The sequence below is a fragment of the Thalassophryne amazonica genome, chromosome 10 (assembly GCF_902500255.1).
Source record: "Thalassophryne amazonica chromosome 10, fThaAma1.1, whole genome shotgun sequence".
Classification (NCBI taxonomy): domain Eukaryota; kingdom Metazoa; phylum Chordata; class Actinopteri; order Batrachoidiformes; family Batrachoididae; genus Thalassophryne; species Thalassophryne amazonica.
In genome coordinates, this window is record NC_047112.1 from 83,772,865 (window position 1) to 83,794,928 (window position 22,064).

Below are 22,064 nucleotides of genomic sequence, written 5' to 3' on the forward strand. Positions count from 1 at the left end.
CATGTTTTGTATTTTGCATCACCAGTTCAGTGAGGTGCCATCAGGGGAGGCAGGTGAGGTTATATTTACCCAGTGATTTGTACTACAAAGTTATTTACCTTTTAACTTCATTTGCTGTTCAAATTCTGAGAAGAGATGTGCGGTGCTCACCTTGGATTGTGCAATCACTGGACTAACTGCTGGCATGCTATGCAGTGAGACACTGTCTCTCTGTATGTCACTATTAAAATGGGAAAACACTTTGGCTATATGAGCTTAAATTCCATGCACACTGTGGGAATGTGTATGCACGATCAGGTTGGTTCAAAGGTTGAGAGGTGTCAAAGCGTAAACAGACGCTAGGTCGGTTAGTGACAGCGTCAGTCAAACAACTGTCTAAATCCATAATAAACATAATTTTACAGATGCTTATAAGAAGGAGTGAAAATGCAACTGTTTTACCAAGCCCTTACAATATAACTATAAATAATTACCTTTGAGATGATCCCAAACACTTTCTCCATACCCATGAAGCACACTTAAGAAAAATTGCTGGAGAAAATTCCTCTGTGCTTCTGGAGTGATTAGAGATGGTTTTATCAGCCAATCACTGAGAGCAAATGATTAATCTGCTACGAAATAATTATTTTATATAACGCAGCATCCAGCAGAACACAGCGCAGCATCCAGCAAGTTGCGTTGGCCCGGCGATTTGTGTGGCAGTGCGCCGGTTAAATGCACGTCAGTGCCATTGTGTCATGCCGCTCTTATCATCCAGCCAGCCAGACTCGAGTTCAGATATCAGGTCGGGGAATGATTTGCCATCATCATCTTTTAAAAGGGCAGCGCCTTGCTCTGTTGTGATACAAATCAGTGTGTTTTATCCCACCTGTGTTCATTATTCATTGATCCAAATAACAGGCACATGAAACAAAAAAAGCAGATTTGCATGATTCACAACAGCCTCATTTACTGGTCGGAAAAGCCGGATTTCCAAATTTATCTGGAGGAATCCCACCTCTGCTTTTACTAAGAAGTGGCTTCCATCTGGCCAGTCTACCATACATGCCTGATTGGTGGATTGCTGCAGAGATGGTTGTCCTTCTGAAAGGTTCTCCTCTCTCCACAGAGGAATGCTGGACCTCTGACAGAGTGACCATTGGGTTCTTGGTCACCTCCATGACTAAGGCCCTTCTCCCCTGATCACTCAGTTTTGATGGGTGGCCAGCTCTAGGAAGAGTCCTGGTGGATCCCAACTTCTTCCATGTATGGATGATGGAGGCCACTGTGCTCATTGGGACCTTCAAAGCAGCAGAAATGTTTCTGTACCCTTCCCCAGATTTGTGCCTCAGGACAATCCTGTCTCTGAGGTCTACAGTCAATTCCTTTGACTTTATGCTTGGTTTGTGCTCTGACATGCACTGTCAGCTGTGGGACCTTGTATGTAGACAGGTGTGTGCCTTTCCAAATCATGTCCAATCAAATGAATTTATCCTAGATAGACTCCAATTAAGCTGTCAAAACATCTCAAGGATGATCAGTGGAAACACGATGCACCTGAGCTCCATTTTGAGCTTCATGGCAAAGGCTGTGAATATTTATGTACATGTGATTTCTTAGTTTTTTATTCTTAATAAATTTGCAAAAATTAAAAAAAAAAACTTTTCATGTTGTCATTATGGGGTATTGTGAGTAGACATTTGAGGGGAAAATGAATTTACTCCATTTTGGAATAAGACTATAAAATAAAATGAAAAAAATTGAAGCGCTGTGAAAGCTTTCTGGATGCACGGTATATCTGAGAGCAAGCATACAGTTTGAGCAGATGCAGAGCAAATCATGCTTAAACAGGGACTATTATAGTGCAAGAACTCAGAACTCAGAAGAACTCAGAAGAAGTTTATTGCCATTGCCAATGAACAGGATTCACAGACTAGGAATTTGCTTTGGTATGATGGTGCAACATTAAACAGAGAGCAATATAAAATGCTAAGATTATAATAATATGTGCTAAAATAATATAAAATATAAGATAAAATATGAAATAGAAATATGAAATATGAAAGGCTATGTACAACCACACAAACAGAACAAAAGTGCAGTGGGAGGAATGCAATTAAAAACCAAAGTACATTGTCTAAAGTGACCCGTGATAAAATGATAAAGTGACAGAGTTAAGCTTAAGGTGACTGAGTTATGAAGTGTTCATGAGTTTAACGGCAGAGGGGAAGAAACTGTTCTTATGGCGGGAGGTTCTGGTCCGGATGGACCGTAGCCTCTTGCCCAAGGGGAGTGGTTTGAATAGACCGTGTGCAGGGTGAGAAGGGTCAGCTGTGATCCGACCTGCTCGGCCCAGAGTCCTGGAGACGTGCATGTCGTGGAGAGATGGAAGGCTACAGTCGATCACCTTCTCAGCAGAAGCCACAATGCGCTGCAGTCTGTATCTGTCCCTGGCTGTGGCCCTGGCATACCACACCATGATGGAAGAGCAGAGGATGGACTCGATGATGGCCGTGTAGAACTGCACCATCAGCTGAACAGGCAGCTTGGCCTTCTTCAGTTGCCGCAGGAAGTACATCCTCTGCTGGGCCTTCTTGATGAGGGAGCTGATGGTTGACTCCCACTTGAGGTCCTGGTTGATGGTGGTGCCGAGGAAGTGGTGACAGTCCACAGTGGTGATGGGGCTGTTGGTGAGGGCGAGGGAGGGCGGGGGGCTGTGGCTTTCCTGAATTCCACGATCATCTCCACTGTTTTCTGGGCGCTGAGCTCCAAGTTGTTGCTGCTGCACCAGGTCACCAGCCGGTCTACCTCCCTCCTGTAGGCAGACTCATCCCCATCCGAAATGAGTCCAATGAGGGTGGTGTTGTCCGCAAACTTGATGAGCTTTACGGAGTCGTGGCTGGAGGTGCAGCAGTTAGTGTACAGGGAGAAGAGCAGAGGGGAAAGGACACAGCCCTGTGGAGATCCTGTGCTGAGAGCCCGAGTGTTCGAGACATTTTTTCCCAGCCTCACACGCTGTCTTGGGTCCGTCAGGAAGTCTGTGATCCACCTGCAGGTGGAGTCGGGCACGTGGAGCAGAGAAAGCTTGTCCTGGAGCAAAGCCGGAAGGATGGTGTTGAATGCAGAGCTGAAGTCCACAAACAGGATCCTAGCGTAGGTTCCTGGGGAGTCCAGGTGCTGCAGGATGGAGTGCAGGGCCAGGTTTATGGCGTCATCTACAGACCTGTTGGCTCTGTAGGCAAACTGCAGGGGGTCCAGGAGGGGGTCGGTGATGGACTTCAGGTGGGATAAAACCAGGCGTTCGAAGGTCTTCATGACTACAGACGTGAGAGCCACAGGCCTGTAGTCATTAAGTCCAGTGACGCGTGGTTTCTTGGGGACTGGAACTATGATGGAGGACTTGAAACAGACTGGAACGTGGCATGACTCCAGGGAGGTGTTGAAAATCCCCGTGAAGACTGGGGCCAGCTCATCAGCGCAGTGTCTCAGGGTGGCGGGAGAGACACAGTCTGGGCCCGGGGCCTTACGTGGATTCAGCCTTATGAAATGTCTTCTCACATCCTCCTCTTGGACCGAGAGGGCAGCGGGGGGAGGGGGGGCAGCAGTGAGAGGGGAGAGGTCCAAAGTGTTTGAATATCCAGTTGTGTGGGGGGTGGGGAGGTGTGAGTCCATGACTTCAAAACGTGAATAGAAGACGTTCAGGTCGTTGGCCAGCTTCAAGTCGTCAAAAGAACGAGGTGCTTTGGGCTTTTAGTTGGTAATCTCTTTCAACCCCCTCCACACAGAGGGCAAGTCATTGGCAGAGAACCTTTGCTGCAGACGTGAACTGTACATGGATTTAGCCTTTGCCACCTCCTTGCTAAATCTGTACTTTGCACCTCTATAACTGTCTCTGTCTCCTTCTCTGAAAGCCACCTCTTTCTGCTGACGGACCTGCTGGAGTTTAGGTGTGAACAAGGGCTTGTTGTTGTTATATCTCACCCTGGTACGCTGTGGGATGATGCTGTCTTCACAGAAATGAATATACGACTTCACAGTGTCCGTGTAGTCATCTAGACTGTCTGTTGAAGCCTCAAACATATCCCAATCCGTGGTGGCCAAGCACGCGCGTAGCTCCTCTACAGCTTCATTGCTCCACACTTTAGATGTCCTCACAACAGGTTTGGAGAGTTTTAGTCTCTGTCTGTATGCGGGGATCAAGTGGACCATCACGTGGTCTGAGAGTCCCAAAGCTGCACGGGCCACCGTGCGGTAGGCACCACTCACTGTCGTGTAACAATGATCTAATGTGCTCCCTTCTCTGGTCGGGCATTTAACAAACTGTATTTTGGTAATTCCTGACTGAGATTCCCTTTGTTAAAATCACAGAGAGTTACAACAAGGGAGTCCGGAAAGTCTCTCTCCACGCTCATAATCTGATCCGCGAGCACGCACTTGACCTCGTGCACGTCCGCGCTCGGTGGAATATACACGGAGCAAACTATGAAGGAGTTAAACTCACGTGGAGAGTAGAACGGTCTGCAGTTTATGAGGAGATATTCCAGAGAGGGAGAGCAGTGTTGGGAGATCACAGGCACATCAGAGCACCAGGCGTTGCTGATATAGAAGCAGAGTCCTCCACCTCTTATTTTTCCACCGGAGAGTGCTCGGTCTCTGTCTGCGCGGAGGAGTTGGAATCCCTCTAGTTGGAGCGCGCAGTCCGGTGTCTGTGCATTTAACCACGTCTCCGTGAAGCACAGTACACAAGATGAGAAGAAATCTCTATTCTTCTTCATCAGCAGTGCCAGCTCATCCATCTTGTTGCCGAGTGAGTGGATGTTGGAGAGAAATATCCCAGGTAGGGGCATGCGCGTGCCCCTTTGTCTGAGGCGCATGAGAGCTCCAGCTCGTTTTCCTCTCCGCCGGCGTCTCACTCTTTTGGCCAAAAAGTGAACCAGTTCAGCTGCAGGCACTAAAAAAACTGGCGTAATGTCCGTGGGTGTTGATGATCTGATGTCTTCTTTTCTGAAGAAGAGGATTTTGAGGGAAACCATTGTAAAATTTGATTGTGAAATGAATAATCTGAAATCAATGATACATTAGGTCAATTAACCACACAACACACCATATTATCATGGCTATTGGGTACCTATTGGGTCATACTAACGTTAGCAATTAGCATAGTGCTATGTGGTACTAGCAACTAGCAAAATGTTTTCAAGACATATGAATGATTAAATCCATCAGGAATTACTGCTTTAAGGCACTCACCTTGGTCACATTCTCAGCCACAGTCTGAAAATAACACAAATGAATAAAAATGATACTTCTTTATGATCACAAACCAACTTTTTGGTGTATACCATCACCTACTGTATCGGAGTGTGTAGAATCATGGCATTACTTACTTTAAGTCAGTACAGTACAGAAAATGGAAAAAAATCACAACTTGGTCACTACTGTTGACTCAAGTGAAGCCAGATATCTCTCCTGGTGATGTTAATGTACTAATAATGTACTGAAGCATGGTGTAAATCAAACAACGAGGGTTTGAGAGAAAATGGTGAGTGCAAGAAGCTAACAGAATGCATCAGCAGAGACCACAATGACTTTGAAAATGTAATCCAATTACTGATTACTCCTTGAAAAAGTAACTTAGTTATTTTACTGATTAATCAGTTTTAAAAGTAACTTAGTTAGATTACTAGTTTCTTTATTAGTTACTTTCAGCAGCTTCTGACAACATCGCCCCGCCACCTCAACATGAAAATAATAACCAGTTTTGCCAGTATTCCCTTAATAGTCACCCTTTCTTGACTTCAATGTACATAAGACATCTTTCTTGACCTCATATTTAACTGTTGACAGCACTGTAACAGTAAAACTTATCATTTCTAACCTACATTGTTTGGAAATGTAACTATTAAATTCTAACATTTTAGTTGTTGAAATTATTATTATTATTATTATTATTATTATTATTATTAAGTCGTATTGGTAGTAATAATAGTATGAAAAAAATGTCTTCAAAAGTGGACCTTTAATCTACGGCTGTGGTGGGGAGCCGCGTCCCCCTGCCCATGTTTACTTCCTGCATGGATTCGCCCCTGGCTTGCTGTTTCAGCAGAAGAATGGATAACATTTATTTATGCAGAAAACATCACCAGATTAACAGGTAAGAAAGTTTTTATCAGCATTTTTTACATCATGTTGTCCTCAGAAAGAGACTTAGATGCATTTGGGTGGATCAGCTGTTTTTAACGAAGACACCCACAGAGCGGCACAGAGTTTTAAAGGGAAAAAAGAGTAAAAGATATCTTTGTAAAACCATAGCTCTGAGCATCACCGTGCTTTGAGAGACAACTGTTCTTCTACTCGGAGCTGAGCTGCACAGTGGATGTAGCTCTGTGCAGCAGCTTGCTGAAAATGGACAGTTCAGACCATTTCTGCATCTTGTTTTAAATGTTGTGAAAGTGTAGTGACACGGACCCACAACAGGGGGCGCAAATGAACGGCCAATAGATGAGCCAAAAAGTAACAATTTAATGTTGTGAAATGTGCACAACGAATATACAGACAATCTCAGAATATAATTACAGTCAATCCACAAAGGTGACGTGTGGGCAGGCTCGAGGATAGAAGACGTCTGTCCTGAGAAGAGCCGGAACCACACGATTTCCGCCGCCACAGAACCTGGTGAATACTGGAGCCGCCAAGTCCCGAATTCCCAGGTGATCACCGTCCCCGACTGTCGGATCTGGTACTGCTGGCGAAAACAAAGACAGTCAAGTGTGGGTGTGTGTACACCCAGTAACAACAACGGTGGGAATGCCACCTCCACCTCTCACTCAATATGTTGCAGAGGACCGCAGTGATTCCTCAGGGGAAAAGAGTGCCGTCCTGCACTCACTCAGCCTCCACAGAAAGAGGGACCGGTACTCCTGCAAACACAATATACAGATATAGATAAACACAAATGGCTGAGGATATTACCTCCAATGAAGTATGATATCTCGGCGATGAGGTGGAGATGACGTCTGGGTTTTATGGAGTGAGATGATGAAGAATGAGTGACAGCTGTCAGGAAGTAATGAGTAACAGCTGTCACTCCCGGCTGTGTCCGTGGCGGCAGCGCCCTCTCGTGCCTGAAGCCCGCACTTTAGGCAGGGCGCCCTCTGGTGGTGGGCCAGCAGTACCTCCTCTTCTGGCGGCCCACACAACATTAAAGCTGTGATTGACCCACAATACAAAAATACAGTAATAGTAACGCACAGTGACTCCGAGAAGTAACTTTATTCAGATTATTCATTTGGAAAGATTAACGCGTTAGATTACCCATTACTGAAAAAAGCGGTCAGATTAGAGTAGCACATTACTAAGTAGCATGTTACTGGCAGAGAGACGCCATGTGGTTGCGCTGTCTGTTAAAAAGTCAGTACAACTGAAATGGATGAAGGGGAGAGAAACCATGTGGATGAACCACCCAGAATTGCTTGGGGGAAAAAACACAATAACCAGGGGCTACCATGGCAGTAGAGAGAGAATCCAGAAGGGGAAACCTGTACACTGCACGTGCACTGTGGGAAACATAACCAGAGAAACCAAAACCTAATAACGCTAAAGAAACAAAAACACGTAACCCCAAAATCAGAACAGGAACAAAACACAGACGAGAAACCACCCACTCCTCCTACATGAGCACATGGGTGGACGCAGATCATGACATACGTCTGCTGCTACAGAACTAACCAGGAGAAGGTATTTTGACCGTTTTCCCCTCACTTCATTTGTTCCCTATTTGTATGAGGTCAGATTTTAAGATTCTGGTTTTGACTAAATCCTCGTATCTGGTAGACCTTATTAACACTTGTGTACCAGCCCATGCCCTGTGTTATCAGAATGCAGGATTGTCATGTATTCTTATTGTAGTCTTAGCCAAAGCTAGTTCCTGGGACATGTCAGTGGGGCATAGGCCTCTGTTGCAGAGCATGTCAGCATTTTGTATGTTAGCTTGTTGTGATGTTGCTGTGAATTATTCCTTCTGATGAAACAAGAGTGTGACATCCAGTAAACTGCCAGAGCAAGGAGGAATCAGATCGTGTGAGAACGAGGGATTGTCCTATTTCAGTGGCCAATCCGGTATCAATATATTCACTGAATTACTAATGCAGTCTATTTTTCTGGAACTCTAGGCTTCACCTCCTGCTTGTCATTGTGAACACTGGACTCTGTGTGATTGCTTAGCTGCAGTATTTACGCCCCTGCATGGTCTGTCGTTTCTGTCTTGTGCTTTTGTGCTATTTTACTCTTATGGCCAAAGCAGATGGTCACCCCACTGAGTCTGGTCTGCTTGAAGCTTCTTCCTACAAACAACAAATGCAATGGGAATTTTTCTTACTGCTGTGGTCATTGTACCTCCTCATGGAGTGGTTTAAGTATTCACCTTACTCATGTGTTGCACCTCAACTTGTGTTGTGATTTGGTGCGGTATGAATAAATTGAAACTGAAGTTACGCTCACAAATTGAAAGTGCACATTGCTGAATAAAAATGGGGAAAACACTCTATATATTACTGCCACCTGCAAATTCCAGATCCTTGCACTGCCAAATCTCGATTATGTAACTATGTATATCAGTACTTGAGACATGTGAAATCTGACCTTCATGCAATGGGTTAGTTCAGTTAATCTTTTATTAAAGTGAACTTTGTATATTTGTAATTCCATTCTGTTTGCGCAGAAAACATGAGATATCTTTTAAGTCTATGTTGTATTTTATCACACTGATAACCTCTGATACAAATCCACAGCAAAACTTCAATGTTAATATTTTACCATCAAAGTGAGTTTTTTTAGGGGGAAAGTAGGCAGTGACTCGACATGCTATATAAGTTCGCATTACAGTGATATTTTTCAGAGTTTAGAGTTGGAGATTGCAAGTATATGAATTATTTACATCAGGAGTGAACACAGGCTACAAAAGCACAATTTATTCGAGCCAGAAAGAAGAATTTCTTGAAAAGAAAACCGTTTCTGATCGTCTTTCTCCAGCTGCTGGTTCTGTTCTATTTGACCATGTGGCTTCATGATTTTTTACCAGGTTCTGACCTCAAGGTTGTTCTCCTGTTCATTTTTTTGTTACTATTTATTGCTGACTTCATCAAAAACAGGAATCCTCCAAATTATCCTCCAGGACCGCTGGGTCTCCCCTTCGCAGGAAATTTCTTCAGCGTGAACAGGAAGCATCCGCATCTTTATTATTATAAGGTAATTTAAATGCAAAGACAATTACAATTTAGGTACATTTGGTTACGATAAAAGATGAAAATTCAAATATTTCTGAATGTTTTTCATAATAGTTCATTTTTTCTTAATGTGTTTCCAAACTTTTGTTTCTATATGTATTTTATTGAGAGCTAAAACATGCATCTGATTTGATATAAATTGAATTTAATATAATTTCAAAGATCCTTAACAAATGCTACTTTTTGACAGAAAAATTACAATATGGAGGAAGTTTTGAAGAAAATAATAGATCTTTAGAGTTTTGCATTAAATTTTGTTTAGTGAGAAAATCTTCTTTTTTTTCCCCCCCACAAAGAAATTGCTTTTAAATTAATTTATTCACAGTTTATACTTATGTAAAACAGTGCTTTGGGGAAATAATTCTGCCTGTAACCACCCTGTGTACTAAAGAGGCCATTTTTGTAATCAGTCAACTTATTATACAGTTAGTCTTTTGCAGAAGAGGGACAGAGACACTGTCAAAGTCATCAATCTGCAAGTCCTAAGTCAGCTTGCAATCAGTTGGTGGTCATTATTATTACTTGAGAGTGACTTGATGGTGACTTCGTCCCACCCATGGTCCTTTGTGTAACTGACAAGGCCTACATGTTGCCATCTATCCTTTCAATGGCACAGATGTTTAGCAAAATAGCCACTAGATGGCACTCCAGACCATCTTGAAAGTTTGTGGCATCAAACATGGCAACAGTCTGAGAAGTTGTAATAATGGTTGTTACCCCATTCACCCTATTGAGGTTTCAAATCCCGCAAAATCTCAGAGAGGTTGTCACTCTGCGAGATGTCAAAAACATTGAGAAATGCATTGAGACGTTCAAATAAGGCTGCAATTTAACCGCTGCACACAGACAACAGCATCAACATCACAAGGTAAAACTCTTTGTATATTGAGCCAAAAACTCTTGTGAATGTATTTTCTGGGTTTTTAGATGTCATTGTGTTTGTTTTATGTAAACATGCAAGAATCTCAAGTGATTTCTCTGTTATTTTCAATAGGAATTGCTGTGAGCCGCGATCGCTTCCTGTTCATGTTCATGTTCACCCAAGGGGAAAGTCAAGTTTGTTCTTTAATGCCCTGCTTATTGTCCTTTACAACACTGTTTGTGCTGTTTGTCCCAGAAAAATATATATAAGATGTTTGAGATTCAGTTTGCGTTTACGAAGTTCCACGCAGGTTGAAGGTAGCAGACACGGAATATTTGGAATATTTGTTTTAGCAAGTTCTCAGGGGTCTCATGAATGCAGTCTCAGAAATGTTATGAAAGGCATAAAAAATACATTTCGGTCATATAATGTTTATTTGCAATTATCGTCATGTGTTGTTTTGACCACAGCTCCTTTCTGGCACGCAAGGGATTATGGGATATTTCCAGTCTTGTATAAAGTACCTCAAAGTGATACTTGAGTGAAGGTACAAGTATCTTACCATAAAACTCCTTTGTAAAAGTTCAAGTCTCCTTTAAAAATATTACTTGAGTAAAAGTCTTAAAGTATCTGGCATTTACTGTACTCAAGTATCAAAAGTAAATTCCTCATATAAAATGTACTTTTATTAAAAGTATTAATTAAAAGTAATGTTCAAAACTACTGGAGAGTGAAACAGTGACAGAAAAGAAAGTCATTGTGCTGTCTGGAGAAACCAGGAGGGGGCCTTAGCCCCTATAAAAAACCCTGGATCCGCCTCTGGCAGAGCAGTAGGTGACAGGATCAGTGAGCAACAGGTGGATGTATATAGCTGTAAATAAAGGTTCCGTTCTTTTTCTGAAGACACGGCCTTTTTCCTGGAAGACCCAAACGCACTTTTCTGTTCAACACAACAGCCAGGCTCTTGTGAAACAGAACAGTCATTTATAGCTACACAGTTGTGCCAAATTTAGGAAAAAGTAAAAAAAAAAAAAAAAACAACAACTTTGCAAGCATCAACACCACCAACCACTGCAAAACAACTAAACATGGCGCTCTTTGCGCTCTCGAATCCAAAATGCAATTGTTTGCTTCAGATTTAGAAACTCAAAAACTATTTGCTCAAATATGACTGGTCCAAATATTATGCTAAAATTCAGATTTGAACATCTAGGATGGATGGAGTGTGAATTATTGATCCTGAATTTGAGAATAATAACGGCAATATATACCAGAAACATAGTTTAACGGTGTGAAACAATTGGAAGCCAGCCATTGAGTATTTCACCAAATGAAATCAAACTGTGTGAATTAAGAAAGGTGTTTTTCAAAGTCAGACATTTCAATCAAATAACTTAAGTGGTATTAAAATTTCAACATCGAACCTTTATCACAAACTGAATGTTCATGGCAGTGAGTTGCTTATACATGCAAATATGATACCCCGCCCCAACCCCACTCCCAAAAAAGGACCGAGTTGTTAATTTATATTTGCATTTAAATTTATATTTGCAAATTGTTTTTTTTTACTTTCACTTTTGATGCTCTGTGTGCTTCTTACGTTTGTGCTGCTATACAATGCTGCTGGAACCTCAATTTGAGGGAGTCTTCCGAAGGGATAAATAAAGTTCTAGCTAATCTAATCTAATCTTCTCCTTCAAAAGGGCAATCCTGCCATCTAATGCTCAAAATGTGATTATACAAAGAAAGAGTTGAATGCTGATTTATTGTCCACAGCTGGTAGATATCTATGGGAGTGTGTTCAGTGTCCGCCTTGGAGTTGAAAGGATCGTGGTTGTGTCTGGGTTCAAAATGCTGAAGGAAGCCATAGTGACACAAGCTGAGAACTTCGTGGATCGACCACACAATTCTATTAATGAGAGATATTACAGAGGAACCTCAGGTTTAAACATCTTTCTTTTACATTATCATATGGGGTAATATGTTCTCTTAATACGGTGGGTGTTTTTTTCCTTAGGTGGTTTGTTCATGAGCAATGGTGAACAATGGAGAATACAGCGACGTTTTGCTCTGCATACCTTACGTACCTTTGGCATGGGCAAAAACAGCCTGGAGCAGTGTATCTGTGAGGAAGCGCAACACCTTCAAGATCACATAAAGAAAAAAAAAGGTATTTTTGAATAACAGCACACCTGATAATATGTGAATCAGGTGTGCACAGAGGGGGAACATCTGCCTATATGAAACAAATATACACCGTAAACCCTAAATTTGTCTTGACCTATATCATTATTGATATATAAACTGCAAGTCTGTCAAGAGTCTGCTGTTGTTGGGAAAGTGTAGTGACACGGACCCACAACAGGGGGCGTAAATGAACGGACAATGGAAGGAGTTAAATTAGAACACTTTACTGTTGTGAATGTCACAACCAAACACAGCAGATTACAGAATGTACACAAGTCAATTAATAAAGGTGTCGTGTGGGCAGGCTCGACGATAGGAGACGCCCGTCTGGAGACGAACCGGAACCACACGATTTCCACCGCCACCGAACCCAAGGGATACTGGAGCCGCCAAGTCCCGAAGTCCTCAGGTGGCCACCGTCTCGGCGTGTCGGATCTGGTACTGCTGGCAGAAAACAAAAACAGTCAAGTGTGGGTGTGTGTACACCCAGTAACAATCCTGGTGGGAATTCCACCTCCACCTCTCACTCAATACGTGTTGCAGCGATCCCTCAGAGGAAAAAGAGTGCCGTCCTGCACAGCCTCCACAAACTAAGGACCGGTACTCCTGCAAACACTCACAATAGATAGATTTAGAAAATTACCACAAAGGCTGAGGATATTACCTCTTGATGAAGATGATATCTCGGCAATGTGGTGGAGGTGTCTTCCTGCTTTTATTCCAGATGTGGAGTAGATGATCAGTGACAGCTGTCATGGTTGATGGGTGACAGCTGTCACCACGGCTTGTTCCTGGAGGCGGCAGCGCCCTCTCGTGCCTGAAGCCCGCACTTCAGGCAGGGCACCCTCTGGTGGTGGGCCAGCAGTACCTCCTCTTCTGGCGGCCCACACAACAGGACCCCCCCCTCAACGGGCGCCTCCTGGCGCCCGACCAGGCTTGTTCGGGTGGCGACGGTAGAAATCGGCCAGGAGGGCCGGGTCCAGGATGAAGCTCCTCTTCACCCAGGAGCGTTCTTCGGGTCCATACCCCTCCCAGTCCACCAAATACTGAAAGCCCCGGCCCATTCGACGGACGTCCAAGAGCCGGCGTACTGTCCAAGCCGGCTCCCCGTCGATATTACGGGCAGGAGGCGGCGCCGGACCGGGTGCACAGAGGGGTGAGGTGTGATGCGGTTTAATCCTGGAGACATGGAAGACCGGATGGATCAGCAGTGAGGCCGGGAGTTGGAGCCTCACTGCGGTAGGACTGAGGACCTTAAGGATGGTGAATGGTCCAATGAAGCGGTCTTTTAATTTGGGTGACTCGACCTGGAGTGGAATGTCCTTGGTGGATAGCCATACCTCCTGCCCGGGCTGGTATGCGGGGGCCAGGGACCATCAACGGTCTGCATGGGCTTTTGCCCTCGTCCGGGCCCTCAACAAGGCCGAACGGGCGATGCGCCACACCCGACGGCATCTCCGCAGGTGGGCCTGGACCGAGGGCACACCGACCTCTCCCTCCACCAAAGGAAACAAAGGGGGTTGGTACCCCAGACACACCTCAAACGGGGAGAGGCCGGTGGCAGAGGACACTTGGCTGTTATGAGCGTACTCGATCCAGGCCAGATGTTCACTCCAAGCCGTTGGGTGTGCGGAGGTAGTACACCGAAGGGCTTGCTCCAACTCTTGATTGGCCCGTTCGGCCTGTCCGTTAGTCTGAGGGTGATACCCAGACGAGAGGCTCACGGTGGCCCCCAGTTCCCGGCAGAAACTTCTCCATACCTGCGAGGAGAACTGGGGACCGAGATCTGAAATGATGTCTGTAGGTATCCCATGCAGCCGGACGACATGGTGGACCAGGAGATCCGCCGTCTCCTGGGCCGATGGGAGCTTCAGGAGGGCCACGAAGTGGGCCGCCTTGGAGAATCGGTCCACTATCGTGAGAATGGTGGTGTGACCCCGGGACGGCGGGAGGCCCGTGACAAAATCCAGACCGATGTGGGACCAGGGGCGATGAGGCACAGGAAGTGGCTGTAGGAGTCCCTGTGCCTTCTGGTGGTCCGCCTTGCCCCTGGCGCAGGTGGTGCAGGCCTGGATGTAAGCCCGGACATCAGTCTCCAGGGACGCCCACCAGAAGCGCTGCCGGACCACTGCCACGGTCCTACGCACCCCTGGGTGGCAGGAGAGCTTGGACCCGTGACAGAAGTCCAGGACGGCAGCCCTGGCTTCTGGTGGGACGTATAGTCTGTTCTTCGGTCCAGTTCCGGGATCCGGGCTCCGTGCCAGGGCCTCCCGGACGGTCTTCTCCACGTCCCAGGTTAGGGTAGCCACGATAGTGGACTCCGGTAAGATGGGTTCCGGTGGATCCGACACCTCGGTCTTGACTTCCCGTTCGTGCACCCGGGACAGGGCATCCGATCTCTGGTTTTTGGTCCCGGGCGGTAGGTGATCCGGAAGTCAAAACGGCCGAAAAACAGTGACCAGCGGGCTTGCCTGGGGTTCAGTCGCTTGGCGGTCCTGATATACTCCAGGTTCTGGTGGTCAGTAAAAACCGTGAAAGGCACTGACGCTCCCTCCAGCAGGTGTCTCCACTCCTCAGGAGCCTCTTTCACCGCAAGGAGCTCTCGATTGCCCACGTCATAGTTCCGCTCTGCTGGGGTCAACCTGCGGGAAAAATAGGCACACGGGTGAAGAACCTTATCGGTCTCTCCGCTCTGGGATAGCACGGCTCCTATCCCTGAGTCAGAGGCGTCCACTTCAACCACAAACTGGCGACTAGGATCGGGCTGCACCAAGACAGGTGCAGTCGAGAAGCGCTGTTTCAACTCCCTGAACGCGGCATCGCACCGATCCGACCAGGTGAAGGGAACTTTTGGTGAGGTCAGGGCTGTCAGGGGGCTAACTACCTGACTATACCCCTTAATGAACCTCCTGTAAAAATTTGCGAAGCCGAGGAACTGTTGCAGCTTCCTACGGCTCGTAGGTTGGGGCCAGTCTCTCACCGCTGCGACCTTGGCTGGATCCGGGGCGACGGAGTTGGAGGAGATGATAAACCCCAGGAAGGACAAAGAGGTGCGGTGAAACACTTCTCGCCCTTCACAAACAGCCAGTTCTCCAACAACCGCTGCAGGACCTGACGTACATGCCGTACATGGGTCTCAGGGTCCGGAGAAAAGATGAGTATATCGTCCAGATATACGAAGACGAATCGGTGCAGGAAGTCCCGCAAGACGTCATTAACCAAAGCTTGGAATGTCGCAGGGGCGTTAGTGAGGCCGAACGGCATGACCAGGTACTCAAAATGACCTAACGGTGTGTTGAATGCCGTCTTCCATTCGTCTCCCTTCCGGATCCGAACTAGGTGGTATGCGTTCCTAAGATCCAATTTTGTGATGATTTTGGCTCCATGCAGGAGGGTGAACACCGAATCCAACAAAGGCAACGGGTATCGGTTGTGAACCGTGATCTCGTTCAGCCCCCGGTAATCAATGCATGGACGAAGACCGCCATCTTTTTTGCCCACAAAAAAGAAACCTGCTCCCATCGGAGAGGTGGAGTTACGGATCAGCCCGGCAGCTAAGGAGTCCCGGATGTAGGTCTCCATCGATTCGCGCTCAGGTCGGGAGAGGTTGTACAGCCTGCTGGATGGGAACTCCACGCCTGGCAACAAATCGATGGCACAATCGTACGGACGGTGCGGGGGAAGGGTGAGTGCCCGATCCTTGCTAAAAACGTCAGCAAGATCGTGGTACTCAACCGGCACCGCCGACAGATTGGGGGGAACTTTGACCTGCACCTTAGCCTGGGAACCGGGAGGAACCGAGGATCCCAAACACACCCGATGGCAGGACTCGCTCCACTGTACCACCACCCCGGACGGCCAATCAATCCGGGGATTGTGTTTTAGCATCCAGGGGAACCCCAGAATCACACGGGAGGTAGAAGGAGTCACAAAAAACTCAATCTCCTCCCTATGATTCCCTGACACTACCAGAGTTACTGGTAGTGTCCTGTGTGTGATTAAAGGGAGAAGGGTGCCATCTAGTGCTCGCACCTGCAATGGTGAAGGAAGCGCCACCAGAGGGAGCCCTACCTCCCTGGCCCATCTGCTGTCTAGCAGATTCCCTTCTGACCCTGTGTCTACCAGTGCTGGGGCCTGAAGGGTTAAATCCCCGCTAAGGATTGTAACTGGGAGCCGTGTGGAAATGTGTGTGTGTCCCACGTGAATTTCTTGGTCCACCCTAAGCCCAGTTTCTAGGGGCGGGCGTTGGTGTTTAACCGTTCGGGGCAATTGCTCAATTGGTGCTCCATTGAGCCACAAACAAAACATGCCCCGTGGGGAAGCCTCCTCTGTCTATTCAGTGGTCTGAATGTGGCCCTGCTCGTGTCCATAGCTTCGTCAGCAGGGGGAGCTGTCGCCCCACGGGACGTAGAGGCCAGGGAGCGTGGGAAGGGCGGACCTTTCTCGGACCCGGAAGGAAGAGGGACGGTGCGCGCCCGGCCACGCCCTTCGTCTCGTTCCCGACGGCGTTCCTCCAACCGATTGTCTAACCGTATAACAAGATCGATAAGTCCATCTAATTCCCGCGGTTCATCCTTGGCCACCAGGTGCTCCTTCAGGACCGACGACAGTCTGTTTACGAAGGCGGCGCGGAGCGCAGCGTTATTCCAGCCGGACCTCGCAGCCGCGATGCGGAAGTCACTGCATAAGCGAACGAACCGGAACCACACGATTTCCACCGCCACCAAACCCGAGGGATACTGGAGCCGCCAAGTCCCGAAGTCCCCAGGTGGCCACCGTCTCGGCGTGTCGGATCTGGTACTGCTGGCAGAAAACAAAAACAGTCAAGTGTGGGTGTGTGTACACCCAGTAACAATCCTGGTGGGAATTCCACCTCCACCTCTCACTCAATACGTGTTGCAGCGATCCCTCAGAGGAAAAAGAGTGCCGTCCTGCACAGCCTCCACAAACTAAGGACCGGTACTCCTGCAAACACTCACAATAGATAGATTTAGAAAATTACCACAAAGGCTGAGGATATTACCTCTTGATGAAGATGATATCTCGGCAATGTGGTGGAGGTGTCTTCCTGCTTTTATTCCAGATGTGGAGTAGATGATCAGTGACAGCTGTCATGGTTGATGGGTGACAGCTGTCACCACGGCTTGTTCCTGGAGGCGGCAGCACCCTCTCATGCCTGAAGCCCGCACTTCAGGCAGGGCGCCCTCTGGTGGTGGGCCAGCAGTACCTCCTCTTCTGGCGGCCCACACAACAGCTGTGCCAGTGTTGCAGATCGAACAGTCTCCCCTAAAAATGCCTTCACTCCGCATGCGTCATTTCTGAGCGTCAGCAGCAATTCACCCATTATTGCCTCGTTTTTGGCTTAAAACTGCACCCCAGTCATCATCTATCTCAGCGACAGATATCTGAAGCTTTTGTAAAACAATCATTTCCACATAAATTTAGCATCATTTCACAATAAAAGACAGAGGACCGATCAGAGTGCACAGCAGCTGATGCTGTGCCTACGTCATTTCAGAGGGTCAATAACAACTCGCCAATTATTGCCTCATTTTCTGCTTAGAACTGACTTTAGAATGATTTAAGAGGTTTTACTTTGTCATCTGATGGTTAACAATCACATTATTTCCTTTGATCACTTTGGGTGTACAGAGTCAGACTCAGAGAGTCAAATTCAGACGTGCTGCTGTGGTCCAAAATGATCCACGTGCAGTGAAGGCAGGGCAGACAATTTTTAGGGGGAACCCTTCAGTCTGCGACACCACGTTTACAAAGAACTTGCAATGGCCATGGCTGGCCACCTCATCTGTTTCATAATGTCACATGTATCTTTATCAGGTGATGCATAATTCCACCTGAAATTCCAATCTTCAAATTGTGCTTTTCTAAATGTTTTTTTTTTTTTTTTTAACAAATGGATGCCGGCAGCACATTTCAAAAAAGCTGGGACAGGGCAACAAAAGACGGGGAAAGTTGATGAATGCTCAAAGAACACCTGTTTGGAACATTACACAGGTGAACAGGTTAATTGGAAACAGGTGAGTGGCATGATTGGGTATAAAAGGAGCATCCCCAAAAGGCTGAAATGTTCACAAGCAAAGATGGGATGAGGATCACCACTTTCTGAACAACTGCATAAAAAATAGTCCAACAGTTTAAGAACAATGTTTCTCAACGTTCAATTGCAAGGAATTTAGGGATTCCATCATCTACAGTCCATAATATAATCAGAAGATTCAGAGAATCTGGAGAACTTTCTAAACGTAAGAGGCAAGGCCGAAAACCAACATTGAATGCACATGACCTTTGAGCCCTCAGGCGGCACTGCATTAAAAACCGACATCATTGTGAAAAGGATCTTACCGCGTGGGCTCAGGAACACTTCAGAAAACCACTGTCAGTTAATGCAGTTCGTCGCCACATCTACACATACAAGTTAAGACTCTACCATGCAAAGTTAAAGCCATACATCAACAACATCCAGAAATGCCGCCGCCTTCTCTGGGCCCGAGCTCATTTGAAATGGACAGACACAAAGTGGAAAAGTGTGCTGTGGTCTGATGAGTCCACATTTCAAATTGTTTTGGAAATCATGGACGTTGTGTCCTCTGGACAAAAGAGGAAAAAGACCATCCAGATTGTTACCAGCGCAAAGTTCAAAAGCCAGCATCTGTGATAGTACGGGGGTGTGTTAGTGCCCATGGCATGGACAACGTACACATCTGTGATGGCACCATCAATGCTGAAAGGTACATCCAGGTTTTGGAGCAACACATGCTGTCATCCAAGCAACATCTTTTTCAGGGTCGTCCCTGCTTATTTCAGCGAGACAATGCCAAACCACATTCTGCACGTGTTACAACAGCGTGGCTTCGTAGTTAAAGAGTGCAGGTACTAGACTGGCCTGCCTGCAGTCCAGACCTGTCGCCAGTTGATAATGTGTGGCGCATTATGAAGCGCAAAATACGACAATGGAGACCCGGACTGTTGAACAACTGAAGTCGTACATCAAGCAAGAATGGGAAAGAATTCCACCTACAAAGCTTCAACAATTAGTGTCCTCAGTTCCCAAACGCTTACTGAGTGTTGTTAGAAGGAAAGGTGATGTAACACAGTGGTAAACATACCACTGTCCCAGCTTTTTTGAAACGTGTTGAAAATAAGCAAATATTTGCACAAAAACAATAAAGTCTATCAACTCAATCAATCAACTTTTTTTTTATATAGCGCCAAATCACAACAAACAGTCGCCCCAAGGCGCTCTATATTGTAAGGCAAGGCCATACAATAATTATGAAAAACCCCAACGGTCAAAACGACCCCCTATGAGCAAGCACTTGGCTACAGTGGGAAGGAAAAACTCCCTTTTAACAGGAAGAAACCTCCAGCAGAACCAGGCTCAGGGAGGGGCAGTCTTCTGCTGAGACTGGTTGGGGCTGAGGGAAAGAACCAGGAAAAAGACATGCTGTGGAGGGGGGCAGAGATCGATCACTAATGATTAAATGCAGAGTGATGCATACGGAGCAAAAAGAGAAAGAAACAGTGCATCATGGGAACCCCCCCACAGTCTACGTCTAAAGCAGCATAACCAAGGGATGGTCCAGGGTCACCTGATCCAGCCCTAACTATAAGCCTTAGCGAAAAGGAAAGTTTTAAGCCTAATCTTAAAAGTAGAGAGGGTATCTGTCTCCCTGATCTGAATTGGGAGCTGGTTCCACAGGAGAGGAGCCTGAAAGCTGAAGGCTCTGCCTCCCATTCTACTCTTACAAACCCTAGGAACTACAAGTAAGCCTGCAGTCTGAGAGCGAAGCGCTCTAATGGGGTAATATGGTACTACGAGGTCCCTAAGATAAGATGGGACCTGATTATTCAAAACCTTATAAGTAAGAAGAAGAATTTTAAATTCTATTCTAGAATTAACAGGAAGCCAATGAAGAGAGGCCAACACGGGTGAGATATGCTCTCTCCTTCTAGTCCCCGTCAGTACTCTAGCTGCAGCATTCTGAACCAACTGAAGGCTTTTTAGGGAACTTTTAGGACAACCTGATAATAATGAATTACAATAGTCCAGCCTAGAGGAAATAAATGCATGAATTAGTTTTTCAGCATCACTCTGAGACAAGACCTTTCTGATTTTAGAGATATTGCGTAAATGCAAAAAGGCAGTCCTACATATTTGTTTAATATGCGCTTTGAATGACATATCCTGATCAAAAATGACTCCAAGATTTCTCACAGTATTACTAGAGGTCAGGGAAATGCCATCCAGAGTAAAGATCTGGTTAGACACCATGCTTCTAAGATTTGTGGGGCCAAGTACAATAACTTCAGTTTTATCTGAGTTTAAAAGCAGGAAATTAGAGGTCATCCATGTCTTTATGTCTGTAAGACAATCCTGCAGTTTAGCTAATTGGTGTGTATCCTCTGGCTTCATGGATAGATAAAGCTGGGTATCATCTGCGTAACAATGAAAATTTAAGCAATACCGTCTAATAATACTGCCTAAGGGAAGCATGTATAAAGTGAATAAAATTGGTCCTAGCACAGAACCTTGTGGAACTCCATAATTAACTTTAGTCTGTGAAGAAGATTCCCCATTTACATGAACAAACTGTAATCTATTAGACAAATATGATTCAAACCACCGCAGCGCAGTGCCTTTAATACCTATGACATGCTCTAATCTCTGTAATAAAATTTTATGGTCAACAGTATCAAAAGCAGCACTGAGGTCCAACAGAACAAGCACAGAGATAAGTCCACTGTCCGAAGCCATAAGAAGATCATTTGTAACCTTCACTAATGCTGTTTCTGTACTATGATGAATTCTAAAACCTGACTGAAACTCTTCAAATAGACCATTCCTCTGCAGGTGATCAGTTAGCTGTTTTACAACTACCCTCTCAAGAATCTTTGAGAGAAAAGGAAGGTTGGAGATTGGCCTATAATTAGCTAAGATAGCTGGGTCAAGTGATGGCTTTTTAAGTAATGGTTTAATTACTGCCACCTTAAAAGCCTGTGGTACATAGCCAACTAACAAAGATAGATTGATCATATTTAAGATTGAAGCATTAAATAATGGTAGGACTTCCTTGAGCAGCCTGGCAGGAATGGGGTCTAATAAACATGTTGATGGTTTGGATGAAGTAACTAATGAAAATAACTCAGACAGAACAATCGGAGAGAAAGAGTCTAACCAAATACCGGCATCACTGAAAGCAGCCAAAGATAACGATACATCTTTGGGATGGTTATGAGTAATTTTTTCTCTAATAGTCAAAATTTTGTTAGCAAAGAAAGTCATGAAGTCATTACTAGTTAAAGTTAATGGAATACTCAGCTCAATAGAGCTCTGACTCTTTGTCAGCCTGGCTACAGTGCTGAAAAGAAACCTGGGGTTGTTCTTATTTTCTTCAATTAGTGATGAGTAGAAAGATGTCCTAGCTTTACGGAGGGCTTTTTTATAGAGCAACAAACTCTTTTTCCAGGCTAAGTGAAGATCTTCTAAATTAGTGAGACGCCATTTCCTCTCCAACTTACGGGTTATCTGCTTTAAGCTACGAGTTTGTGAGTCTATCAGTCTGAACATTAAATATCTTGTCTTTGTGGTGTATTCAATTGAATATAGGTTGAAGAGGATTTGCAAATCATTCCTTCTTTATGTTCTCTAATGCCATATACCAACACAGTGCAGAGTAGCTACCTAAACTCTGTAAAGGAGATAGAGTATCTCGTCAATAGTTTTACATCCT

At 45.5% G+C, this 22,064-nt stretch overlaps 1 protein-coding gene across 1 annotated transcript in view; it reads left to right on the forward strand.

Moving 5' to 3' along the window:
* The first annotated feature begins 8,757 nt into the window (after positions 1 to 8,757).
* LOC117519075 (cytochrome P450 2J5-like) overlaps positions 8,758 to 22,064 on the forward strand; it is a 29,909-nt gene continuing 16,602 nt past the window's right edge. Inside the window, exons 1-3 of the mRNA XM_034180378.1 lie at positions 8,758 to 9,225; positions 11,902 to 12,067; positions 12,143 to 12,295. Of these exons, the coding sequence (XP_034036269.1) occupies positions 9,034 to 9,225; positions 11,902 to 12,067; positions 12,143 to 12,295 (511 nt within the window). The 5' untranslated portion in view covers positions 8,758 to 9,033. The remainder of the gene's footprint in view (positions 9,226 to 11,901; positions 12,068 to 12,142; positions 12,296 to 22,064) is intronic.